The sequence below is a fragment of the Coffea eugenioides genome, chromosome 3 (assembly GCF_003713205.1).
Source record: "Coffea eugenioides isolate CCC68of chromosome 3, Ceug_1.0, whole genome shotgun sequence".
Classification (NCBI taxonomy): Eukaryota; Viridiplantae; Streptophyta; class Magnoliopsida; order Gentianales; family Rubiaceae; genus Coffea; species Coffea eugenioides.
Window position 1 is genome coordinate 34,019,113 of NC_040037.1, and position 12,250 is coordinate 34,031,362.

The 12,250-nt window shown below is 37.0% G+C and overlaps 1 protein-coding gene across 1 annotated transcript; it reads left to right on the forward strand.

Moving 5' to 3' along the window:
- The first annotated feature begins 231 nt into the window (after window positions 1-231).
- LOC113766447 lies at window positions 232-5,601 on the forward strand. The gene is made up of 6 exons (XM_027310641.1): window positions 232-848; window positions 936-1,074; window positions 1,132-1,420; window positions 1,538-2,511; window positions 2,566-3,135; window positions 3,610-5,601. Exons 1-6 carry the CDS (start codon window positions 232-234, stop codon window positions 5,599-5,601), a joined length of 4,581 nt encoding a protein of 1,526 aa, XP_027166442.1.
- The last annotated feature ends 6,649 nt before the right edge of the window (window positions 5,602-12,250 follow it).

Sequence of the window (12,250 nt, forward strand, 5' to 3'; positions counted from 1 at the left end):
ACTCTGGCACCAGGGTGAAGCTAGTAACCCATTGCACAGCCTAAGTCCCTGCTCCAGTACCATAGTGGACTTAATTCGTGACTTAAGAGTAGGAATTTTATTTTTGCTGGTTTGACACCCAACAAATTTTGGCGCCGTTGCCGGGGACTTGGTGTCAAAATAAATTTATTTTCTTTGAATTATATTTTCTTTGTTTATTTTTTTTATTTTTATTTTTATTGTTACTGGTTTATGCCTAGATCTTCTCGTACAGGTGAACTGCAATATAATCCTGAGATAGAGAAAACTGCTCGTGCATTGAGAAAAGCAACAAGAGAACGAGCAGAGGCATCCTCCTCATCTACTGGACATAATTCAGTAGTAGATTTTGTGGATTCATTTAGTGAGACGGAAGAGATAGATAGCACCATGGCTAATGAACGGACATTGAGAGAATTGGCTGCACCAGATTTAAATCAACAGCCTCTATGCATTACTTATCCTACATTAGAGGTTGCATTTGAGTTAAAATCTGGACTAATCCATTTACTTCCTTCTTTTCATGGCTTACCAGGTGAAGATCCCCACAAGCATCTCAAAGAATTCCATGTGGTTTGCTCGACAATGAAACCTCAGGGAGTCACAGAGGAGCAAATTAAATTAAGAGCCTTTCCATTTTCCTTAGCCGATAAAGCTAAGGATTGGCTCTATTATCTGCCCTCTGGGTCAATATCCACATGGACAGACATGAAGAAGCATTTTCTAGAAAAATTCTTTCCTGCATCCCGAGCTGCAAGCATTAGGAAAGACATCTGTGGAATTCGACAATTCAATGGAGAGACTCTACATGAATATTGGGAAAGATTCAAGCAACTATGTGCTAGTTGTCCTCATCATCAAATTCCTGACCAACTCCTCATCCAGTATTTTTATGAGGGTCTGTCCCAAACTGACAGAAGAATTATTGATGCTGCCAGTGGGGGCTCCTTAGTGAATAAAACACCCACGGAGGCAAGAAATTTGATATCGAGTATGGCTGCAAATGCTCAACAATTTGGAGACAGGCAGGATAACACGACTCGTAGAGTCAATGAGGTAAGTAATTCTACAATAGAGCAAAGATTAGATTGTCTAACTTCTTTGGTTGAAAAGTTAGCTATAGGACAAATGCAGCAATTGAAAACATGTGGAATCTGCTATGGTTCGAGTCATCCAACAGATATGTGCCCCACACTCCAAGATGATTCGACTGAGCAGGCTAATGCAGTTGGATTTCCAGGACCACCTCAGAGACGGTATGATCCCTATGCAAACACCTATAATCCAGGATGGAGGGATCATCCTAATTTTAATTATGCAGTAAGGCCACCAGGATTTTCACATCAGTCACAATATCAACCTAGACCTCAACTTTCACAGCAACAACCTGCTCCTAAATCAGGTATGTCACTTGAGGATATTGTGAAATCTTTGGCTACTAACACTCAACAATTTCAACAGGAGACGAAAACTAGCATTCATAATTTGGAGAATCAAATGAGCCAGTTAGCTTCCACAGTCAATAGATTGGAATCCCAATTATCTGGAAAGCTACCTTCGCAGACAATTGTCAACCCCAAGCAAAATGCTAGTGCCATCACATTAAGAAGTGGCAAAGAGTTGCCTGAGCCGAGCAAGAAAATTTCTGAACAAGCAATCGAGGAAGAGCTCGAAAAAGAGGGGAATGTGTCTCAACCTAGAGCCTTGGAACAACCAGATTTTGGAGAAAAATCAACACAAGTGGTTACACCTCCGCCTCCATTTCCTAGTCGACTGGCAAAGTCCAAAAAGCAAGAGCACGAACAGGAGATTTTGGACACTTTTCGAAAAGTTGAGGTAAATATCCCTCTTTTAGATGCAATTAAGCAAATTCCTAGATATGCTAAATTTTTGAAGGAATTATGCACTGGTAAGAAAAAGTTGAAAGGAAACGAGAAAGTGCATATGGGAGAAAATGTTTCGGCAGTTTTGCAGAAAAAATTGCCTCCTAAATGCAAGGACCCAGGTATGTTTACTGTCCCTTGCAAAATAGGTAATATTAAAATTGAAAAAGCTATGTTGGATTTGGGTGCTTCGATAAATGTTATGCCTCGTTCTATTTATAATTTGATGAACATTAGGCCTTTAAAAGAGACGGGCGTAATAATTCAACTGGCTGATCGATCAAATGCCTATCCTGATGGAGTTTTGGAGGATATTTTAGTGCAAATTGATAATTTGATTTTTCCTGCAGATTTTTATGTGCTTGATATGGAGGATGATAATTCTAATTCATCTCCAATACTGTTAGGGAGACCATTTTTGAAAACTGCTAGAACAAAAATTGATGTTTTCACTGGCACATTGACTATGGAATTTGATGGTGATGTTATTAAATTTAATATTTATGATGCCATGAAATATCCTGGTGAATCTCATTCAATTTTTGTTATAGATGTAATTGATTCTTTGGCGCAGCAAAATTTTGAATTTAATAATGACGATGCGTTGAAGGTTGCTATTTCTACTGGTCTCTGTCAGGAAAATTTGCAAAAGATAAAAGGGAAGTTTGTTTTTCCTTTTGAATTGCAGGAAGTTATTTTTGAATTGAATTCTCTTTGCCCAGAATTTTCCAATGTGTCTTACTTGGAATTACCTCTGTCTCATTCACAGCTTTTGCCATCTATTGTGCAAGCCCCGAAGGTGGAATTAAAGCAGTTACCGGATAATTTAAAGTATGCATTCTTGGGAGATGGAGATACACTCCCAGTAATAATTTCCAGTAAATTGACTGCTTTAGAGGAAGAAAAACTAATTCGGGTGTTGAAGGACCACAAGGAGGCAATAGGATGGACAGTGGCTGACATAAAAGGATTAAGTCCAGCCACTTGCATGCATCGCATCTTGTTAGAAGATGGTGCTAAGCCTTCGAGAGAGGCTCAACGGAGATTGAACCCACCAATGATGGAGGTAGTGAAGAAAGAAGTTTTAAAACTTCTTGACACAGGTATAATCTATCCCATTTCGGATAGTAAGTGGGTAAGTCCTGTTCAAGTAGTTCCTAAAAAGACAGGAATTACTGTTATTGAAAATCCTAAAGGTGAGTTAGTGCCCACTCGAGTTCAAAATGGGTGGAGAGTTTGTACCGATTTTAGAAAATTAAATGCATTAACTCGTAAAGATCATTTTCCATTGCCTTTTATTGATCAGATGTTGGAAAGGTTGGCAGGAAAATCTCATTATTGCTGTCTTGATGGTTTTTCAGGTTTTCTACAAATTCCAGTGGCGCCTGAAGATCAAGAGAAAACCACATTTACTTGCCCTTTTGGTACATTTGCCTATAGACGAATGCCTTTTGGTCTTTGTAATGCGCCTGCTACATTCCAAAGGTGTATGGTTAGTATATTTTCTGATTATGTGGAGAATATCATAGAAGTGTTTATGGATGATTTTACTGTCTATGGTAATTCTTTTGATGAATGTTTAACTAACCTCACAAAAATTCTTAAAAGGTGCATTGAGACTAATCTTGTTTTAAATTATGAGAAATGCCATTTTATGGTGGACCAAGGCATAATTTTAGGCCATGTGGTATCTGCAAAAGGAATTGAGGTAGATAAGGCTAAGGTAGAAATTATCAAATGTTTACCTTACCCTGCAAGTGTGCGGGAAGTTCGCTCTTTTCTTGGCCATGCAGGTTTTTATAGGCGTTTCATCAAAGATTTTTCAAAGATATCCCATCCTCTATGCAAATTACTTCAAAAGGATGTGGTATTTCATTTTGATGATAATTGCAAGAGTGCATTTGACACGCTCAAGGGATCATTGACTTCAGCACCAGTGGTTCGACCACCAAACTGGAGTCTTCCTTTCGAGATAATGTGTGATGCCAGCAATTTTGCTGTTGGTGCAGTACTTGGCCAGAAGGAGGGCAGAGCTTCTTATGTCATTTATTATACCTCGAGGACCTTGGATGGTGCCCAGTGCAATTATTCGACTACGGAAAAGGAGCTTTTAGCTATTGTTTTTGCTTTAGAAAAATTCCGTTCTTATTTACTTGGCACTAAAGTCATTATTTATTCTGACCATGCAGCTTTGAAATATTTGCTCAACAAGAAAGAGGCCAAACCACGACTTATAAGGTGGATTCTCCTACTCCAAGAATTTAATTTGGAAATTAAAGACAAAAGGGGTGCCGAAAATATGGTTGCTGATCATCTCAGTCGTTTGATCAATAGTGAAGGACCTGCTCCCTTGAAGGATAATTTTCCAGATGAGCATCTTTTTGTAGTTCAAAAGACAACTCCCTGGTATGCTGATTTAGTGAATTATCTGGTTACTAGAACGCTACCTAATGATTTGTCTAGAGCTCAAAAGGAAAAAATTAAAAGTGATGTTAAATATTATGTGTGGGACGAACCATACTTGTGGAAATATTGTTCTGATCAAATTATTCGCAGGTGTGTGTCTACAGAAGAGGTTCCATCAATTTTATCTTTCTGTCACTCATATGCGTGTGGTGGACATTTTGGCCCTAAGCGAACTGCAAGAAAGGTTTTAGAGTGTGGTTTATTTTGGCCAACTTTGTTTAGTGATGCATACTTATTTTGTAAATCATGTGCAAATTGTCAAAAGACAGGTAATTTAAGCCATAGAGATCAAATGCCTCTTACTCCTATACTGGTTTGTGAAATTTTCGATATATGGGGTATAGATTTTATGGGTCCATTTCCTTCCTCTTTTGGTAATATGTATATATTACTTGCAGTTGATTATGTCTCAAAGTGGATAGAGGCTAAGGCAACTAGGACTGACAATGCTAAGGTTGTAGTTGATTTTATTAAATCTCATATTTTTGTCAGGTATGGCACGCCAAGAGCAATTATCAGTGACCGAGGGACACACTTCTGCAATCGAGTAATGGAAGCATTGTTGAAGAAATATGGCGTCACTCACCGGGTTTCTACGTCCTATCATCCGCAGACTAGTGGTCAAGCAGAAATCTCCAATAAAGAAATCAAGTCGATACTTGAAAAGACGGTGAATCCCAATAGAAAGGATTGGAGTTTGCGCTTAGATGATGCACTTTGGGCTTACCGTACAGCTTTTAAGACCCCCATAGGTATGTCTCCTTACCGATTAATTTTTGGCAAACCTTGTCATCTACCTGTGGAATTGGAACATAGGGCATATTGGGCAGTTAAAAATTATAATATGCGGATGGATGAATCTGGAGAACACAGGAAGTTGCAATTGCAAGAGTTGGAGGAAATCCGAAATGATGCATATGAGAGTTCTTGCATTTATAAGGAGAAGACAAAAGCATTTCATGATAAAGCAATTTCAAGGAAAATTTTTTGTATTGGTCAAAAAGTACTTCTTTTTCACTCTAGACTTAAACTTTTTCCTGGTAAATTGCGTTCTCGTTGGATTGGACCTTTTATTGTGACTAATGTGTTTCCTCATGGTGCAGTAGAAATTCAAAGTCTTCACACTGACAAGATTTTTAAGGTTAATGGTCATCGTCTCAAACCTTTTTATGAAGGATTTCAAGTTAATAATGTTGAGGAGGTGACCCTTGCAGTGCCTGAACTCTCTGATTGAAGCATTATTTTGTCTAGCCAAAGACTTTAAAGAAAGGCGCTTTTGGGAGGCAACCCAATTGTTCATTTTAATTGTTTGTTCAATTCCGTGTGGTAGTTTAGAGGTGTTCTCCTTGAATTCGACTAATTTTGGGTTTCAGTTTTCGTTTTTGCCGATTTATAGGTGCCCTTCAGTTTTGACGTGCCCGCGTGATGACGTGCAGGAAGCTCACAATGAGAATCGTCCGAAAGCCACAGTGAAACGCGACTAGAAAACGCGAGTTGAAGGCGCGTTTTCAATCGCGTTTTCACTCCTGCGAGATTTGTGCACAAAACGCGACTTATAAAACGCGAGTTGAAGGCGCGTTTTCAATCGCGTTTTCACTCCTGCGAGATTTGTGCACAAAACGCGACTTATAAAACGCGAGTTGAAGGCGCGTTTTCAATCGCGTTTTCATTCCTGCAAGATTTGTGAAGGAAACGCGACTTATAAAACGCGAGTTGAAGGCGCGTTTTCAATCGCGTTTTATGTGTCCCAACAAAGGCTTCAGAAACGCGATTTCAGCTCATTTCTTCCTCTCTTCTTAGTTTTCCAGGTTCAGACTTTGGAGGCTCGCATGGTCAACGTCGATGCCAATGTCGCCGGCATGGCACATGATTTGGCGCAGTCTCTGTTTCTTACAGGCTTTGCACCTCCGTTTCCACCTCGCCCTTCACTATGCCCCGATTTCAGGGAAGTGTGGTTGCTTTCCCTCTCACTTTTGCTTCACTTTTGCTTTTTATTTGTCACATTGAGGACAATGTAGGATTTAGGTGTGGGGGGAGCAGTTATGGTGCTAGTGTCTTTCATTCATTTTCTTTTTCTTCTTTTTAGTGATTAGCTCGTATGTGATGCCAAGTTTGATGTTGGATTGTTGCCTTTATTTCTGCTATTGCCAAGTTTTAATAATAAAAGGGTACCAAGTTAATGTGGTTGAATCCAAAAACATCTCTTTGGTGAATATCAATGATTGTTTTACTCTTATAATTTTTGGTTAACTTTCCTAGGCATAGGGAATGATTATTGGCATTTTCGTGTGAATTGGTCCGGTTATTAACTTTAGTTCTCCATGTTTGAAAATGAGGCTAGCTGATGCAAGTTTTCTTTTGGTTTTTGTGTTATATTGAGTTTTTGTGATTTTTAACTATGAATAAACTTGACTGTACTCCGCTATTAGTTACTACTGAGTAACCGGGGATCTGCACCTAAAAGTGTTGATTCTCGCGTCAAAAGGTAGTAACTTCTATGAGTACGTGGTCACGTGGCGATAGAAGCTGAGTAACCGGGCTCCTTCATCTGGCCAATGTTGGAGTTCGCGTCAAAAGGCTCAAATGGCTAGCGACTAAGTCTTTTGTTACTATTGAAAGAAAAAAAAAAGAGAGAAAAGTAGAAAAAATGTGAAAAAAAGTGAAGGTTGTGTTAGTGTGTAATAAAAGTCAGCTTGCCGAATTATGGATTTAATGTTGAGATTTTGGTTAATAGTTGGACCATTTGCTGATAACTGTTGTGTGTCATTCCTTTTTCTTAGATTAGTTAACCTGGAATTAGAGGCATTTGTGGTTTAGAAGCTAACCGGAGTGATGTTTCTTGGACTTGACCATTGATGCTTGAATATTATTTTTCTTGGTATCTTGGCAATTTGTTGGATAGAGCAATAGCCACTATCAAATATTGGTGTTTGTTTCTTGTTCTCATGCTTGAGGACAAGCATGGTTTAGGTGTGGGGGGAATTGATAGGGTGTTAATTGTTGGTATTTTAATTATTAATTTTCCCTTCTATCCCTGACAAATATTGTGTTAATTGCTGATATTTACTCATATTTGGTATCGGGACTTAATTTCAGGAATGAAGCAGAAAACTACCAAAAAGGAGGGACTTTATGGAGAATATGGAGACTTCTAAGGGCTTCAATCCTTAGGCCTTGGATTGGTGGGGACCACAAAGCTATAAGTCATTTGGGCTCTTAAAAGAAAGCAACGTAGAGAGACTTGGAAGAAGGAGTAATTTTGGAGACTTTGTCCACATGTGTGGGGACCACCGGAGATAGCTTTTAGTCATCTTACTTTTGGCTTTTTAAGGAGAGGACGTACAGAAGCAAGGGGGGACCTCTAGTTTAGCTTTTTAGTTTAGTTCTAGTTTCCTTTCTCTGGACTGGCCTCTGACACACGCCAGGTGTTCGACAATATTCCCCAACGGGAAAAACATCTTTTATTCCTTGCTTTCTAGTAAAAACGCAATGCCTTTGCAATCCAGTACTTTTGGCTGCAATTCAACTATGAGGAGTGGCTAATTTCTTCATCTAGTCAGAGGTTAAATCGAAGCTTTGGTTCGACAAAACTGTGAGATCGAATTGATTTCCCTACGTTCTTTAATTTGCAAGTGTTTATATATTTCCTGTTCACTTATGCATATGATTATTTCTTGCAATTAAATACTTGATCACTGTTTAATTGTGTGAGTAATTAACAGCCATCTAAGAGTGCTCAATCCGTAATTGTTGGGTAATTTTAGTGCATGTGGCAAGTGATATGATTCAATTGTAGTAGAAACTTTTGAGTCGTTGTTGCGGAAATATATGATATAGCCTAAATAAACCGAGCGTGTGTGTTTGTTGGTTATAATTGGTGGCCAGTCTAATGATTAATGCTGTCAATAGGTTAAATCCTAAGAGCGTGTTTAGGACTGCTTAATTGGCTAGGGCAATAACTACAGAGCTTGTTGTGGTTATCGAATCAGTAAGGTTAGGCAGGTTGTCAGAGCTTGTTGACAACCATAACCAGTTTATTTGTAAATGAAAGATTTTATCTCTGCATCTGTGATCAGTGATTCGAACCATAAGTGGAGATTATACCTTTGACTAGAGATTTTCCTTCCGTCAATTTACTTTATATTTTTAATTTGAGCAATTAAATTAGACAGTTCCATATCAACTTCCCCCATTTTTATTTAATGTTACATTCATTCAAAATAAATTCCCAAGTCCCTGTGGATTCGACCCTGCTCGCTGCTATATTCGAATTTTGTCTTTCACGTAATTAATACACTTTGGTATATCGGATCAAGCAAACTCTGGCACCAGGGTGAAGCTAGTAACCCATTGCACAGCCTAAGTCCCTGCTCCAGTACCATAGTGGACTTAATTCGTGACTTAAGAGTAGGAATTTTATTTTTGCTGGTTTGACACCCAACACAAAGACATTATTAAAAAACATCATAAAATGGAATCCATGGAATGGTCTCCCTTGTGAAGGGGAAGGACTTCTGAGAAGATGAGAAGAAGTAGGGAGAAGTTGGAGGAACAAAGAGGTAAAGAGAAGATTGCACTTCTGTTTTATAAACTAAAGAAATCATCTGCGGCTGCGCCATATCACTGACAAAGCAGCTTCATTAATTAGATTCACAAAGTTCTCCTAATCAACAAATTCATTAGTTTCACATTCCCAGTCCTCCAATTTGAAAAGGTTCCATGAATTTCACCATTTTTTAAAACCTGCTCCACTCTTTTTTATACACCTTTAAAAGTGCATAATAATCATTTATAGCTTGACATAATTTTAACTCTTTCATTATTTATAGATAACCCAATCCGCTTGCTCACCTATAGGTGCATGACCTTGATAGTAAACCTGGGTTCTTGAAACCTTCACCAATACCCACAGTCCAGCTTCCACATTTGGTACATCGTCCGTTTTTCAACCTTAGATTATCAATTGGGGTACTATTCATGATGAATCCGTGCCTAATTTCACAAAAGAAAAAACTGTTCACAAAATTAAAATTTTAATTAATACCTGCTTACTAGAAAAGAAGAAATCACAGAGTTTTCATTAAAGAAAAAAGCTCTTACTTGATCAACGCCCACTAATCATGATAACCATATAATGATTAAAAAAAAAATCCAGTCTTCCATGGATTTTCAAACCCAATTTCTAAAACTCTCAAATCTTCAAAATAATTAAAAAGAAATTGTCTTGATCCTTGAATTATGGACGTTCACATGCATGTTAGAATCTTGATTTTGATTGTCCAAAACTTAATCCACAAGTGCTTGCTTTCTTACTTCTTCCTCCCCGGATTTAATTACCTTCGATTTTATTATTATTATTATTATTGCCTGTATTGAGCACCAGGATTGGGACTTTGGGAGAAATGAACGATATTCTTGGGACTTAGGGAGAGATGAACGATATTCTTGAACCCTGAGGCATGTTGATAAACTTTTGTGTGTAACCAATGTATAAAACGCCAAAGGGGTATTTGCAGAACAAAAAATGAGCAGGCCTATGTAATGGCATCTTTGGGCTTGCACAATATTTTTTTCTTGACATCAGATGCATCTCTAACGGCTTTAGACGTTAGGGGGTTTTTGGACAAACGTTTGTATAGTCAAGAGGTGAGACTGTTATTTAACAAAACTTCAAGGTTTGTTTAGTAACTTGGCTAAATCTCAAGGTTGAAAAATTAATGTAATTAACCCATAAAGAAATGGAAATTCCAAGGGACACTAACCTCCTACATTACAGAATATTAGAGCAAGTAATGTTGGAAATAATGCACTCAAAAAATTGAATTAAGATTGTATAGAATTAATTATGGCAATAAATCACTAACAAAGGCATATACATAAATTTATGAGGAAAAGCAATAGAGGAGAATATATTACTAGACTATAAACCTTTCTTAAGTCATCATGTAGCCCCAAAAAAAAATTAAGATGACATATGCAATGACGTTGAAGCTTGATCATAAAAAATCAATCAATATGATTGTGTTTCCTCTTCTTTCCATTTAATTTGGTTTAAATCAAAATATTCCAAAGCACTAATTCTATTTTACACCCTCAAACTTATATGTCATTTGTTTTACTTTCTAAACATCAAATTATGATATTTTGTACCTTTTTTTTTTAGTGTAAGCGGGAGGATTCGAACCCAAGATCTCTTGCTTACACTCCCTCCCCCGTACCACTCAACCCAACCCTCCCCCTATGACATTTTGTACCTTATCATCTCAAATTTCTCCAACTTAAATATAACCTATAATAGTATTTATAAAATTGATAGAATAGACAACTGTGCACACATATATCTCAGCCACACTCTACAATGTGGTAGCGTATTACCATCATCACCGTTGACGGAACCAAAAAATTTTAATTTTAAGGGCCGAAATGCATACATATAAAACTTAAAAACTTTTGAAAACTTTTGGGGAGCAAATAGCTATATATATACATATATACATACACACACATATAATAAGAAATTTTTAAAATTTTAACAGAAGAAAACATCAATTCCTAGAACTAGGGGGTGGATAGCGGCCCCCAACTTCCATCCTTGATCATTTCACAATCTGTGTTCTTCAAGTTTTTTTTTTTTTTTTTTTAAAAGAACACATTAGGTGCACGGTTCTCCATTTCGTTAGGTACTGTTATCCATTGGATTTGAGTAGAACAAATTTGAAATATTAAAGTGTAAAATAGTTCAAATTGAAATTTAGAATGTAAAGTGAGAATGAGGTACAAGTTTGTAGGTGCGAGTGGAATTAGTCCATTCCTTATGCTAGAAGAGTACCTAAAATTATCTTTGCAATGGGAGTTGTAAAGAAACAATCCAAAATCTTTTAAAGCTACCATTTGATTATTTGAAATTTGCTTCGTCCGTATAAATGAAACTCGTGGGCCTAAAGTATAGGGCTAACTGCATTTGCATGTTCCATGTGGAGTATCAAATTTGTCAAAAAAGAACATATAAAGTAATTGATGTATTAAATTGTGAAAGATCGCGAAGTGAAGGAAAATCAATTCCTAATACATAGAAAAGAAGGACAAAAAAAAGGGAATTTGACTGGATCATATATTAGCCAACATTAATGCATCAAAAGTAAGGTTCAATAGAATAACTGAATGGATGATGTTAATAAAAAATTCAGTTCTTGGAGATGAAAAATGTGATTATTTCTTTATTTCCACTTCTGTCCAAAAATAGCTCCTCCAGCGTCACCATCACTTTAAGTATGCACCAATTATTTCTGCCTACTGCAGATTAAAATAAAGCACGATAATGATTAGGGGTTGTATTACTTGTATACATAGACACAAAAGAGAAGAGGAGAACTCCAATCAACAACCACTTCAACAAAATATAAGACTTTCCTTATGTGTAGTTTAATCCAATCACAAATCAATAGTTTAAAGCCATAATTAAGAGGTCATTGAAATTGCAATTATATTTAACTCCATTTTTGTAAAAATATAACTACTAACTAAAATATAATGCCCCAAGAAGTTTTTATTAGTTGTATTTCCTTTTCAAATCTCACTTTTTTGCGGCTGTACGATTAGATTATGGACTTAACAAACATTTAGCAAAGAGAGTGGGCATTCTAGTAGGTACCTAGATGCCAAAAAAATAATTCTCATAATTTGAATACTAGTTTGAAAAACCATTCACATTATTTTTAGCAAGGTTGGACATATCACACATGGAAAATGGGAAAATTGCACTTGCAGTCCTTTATGTATGGGGGTTGGAGCAAACTAGTCCACAATGCTTTATTCAAATTAAACAAATGTAGTCTCTAGAGTATTCAATTTCAATCTAATTAATCCCTAATGTTTCAATCTAA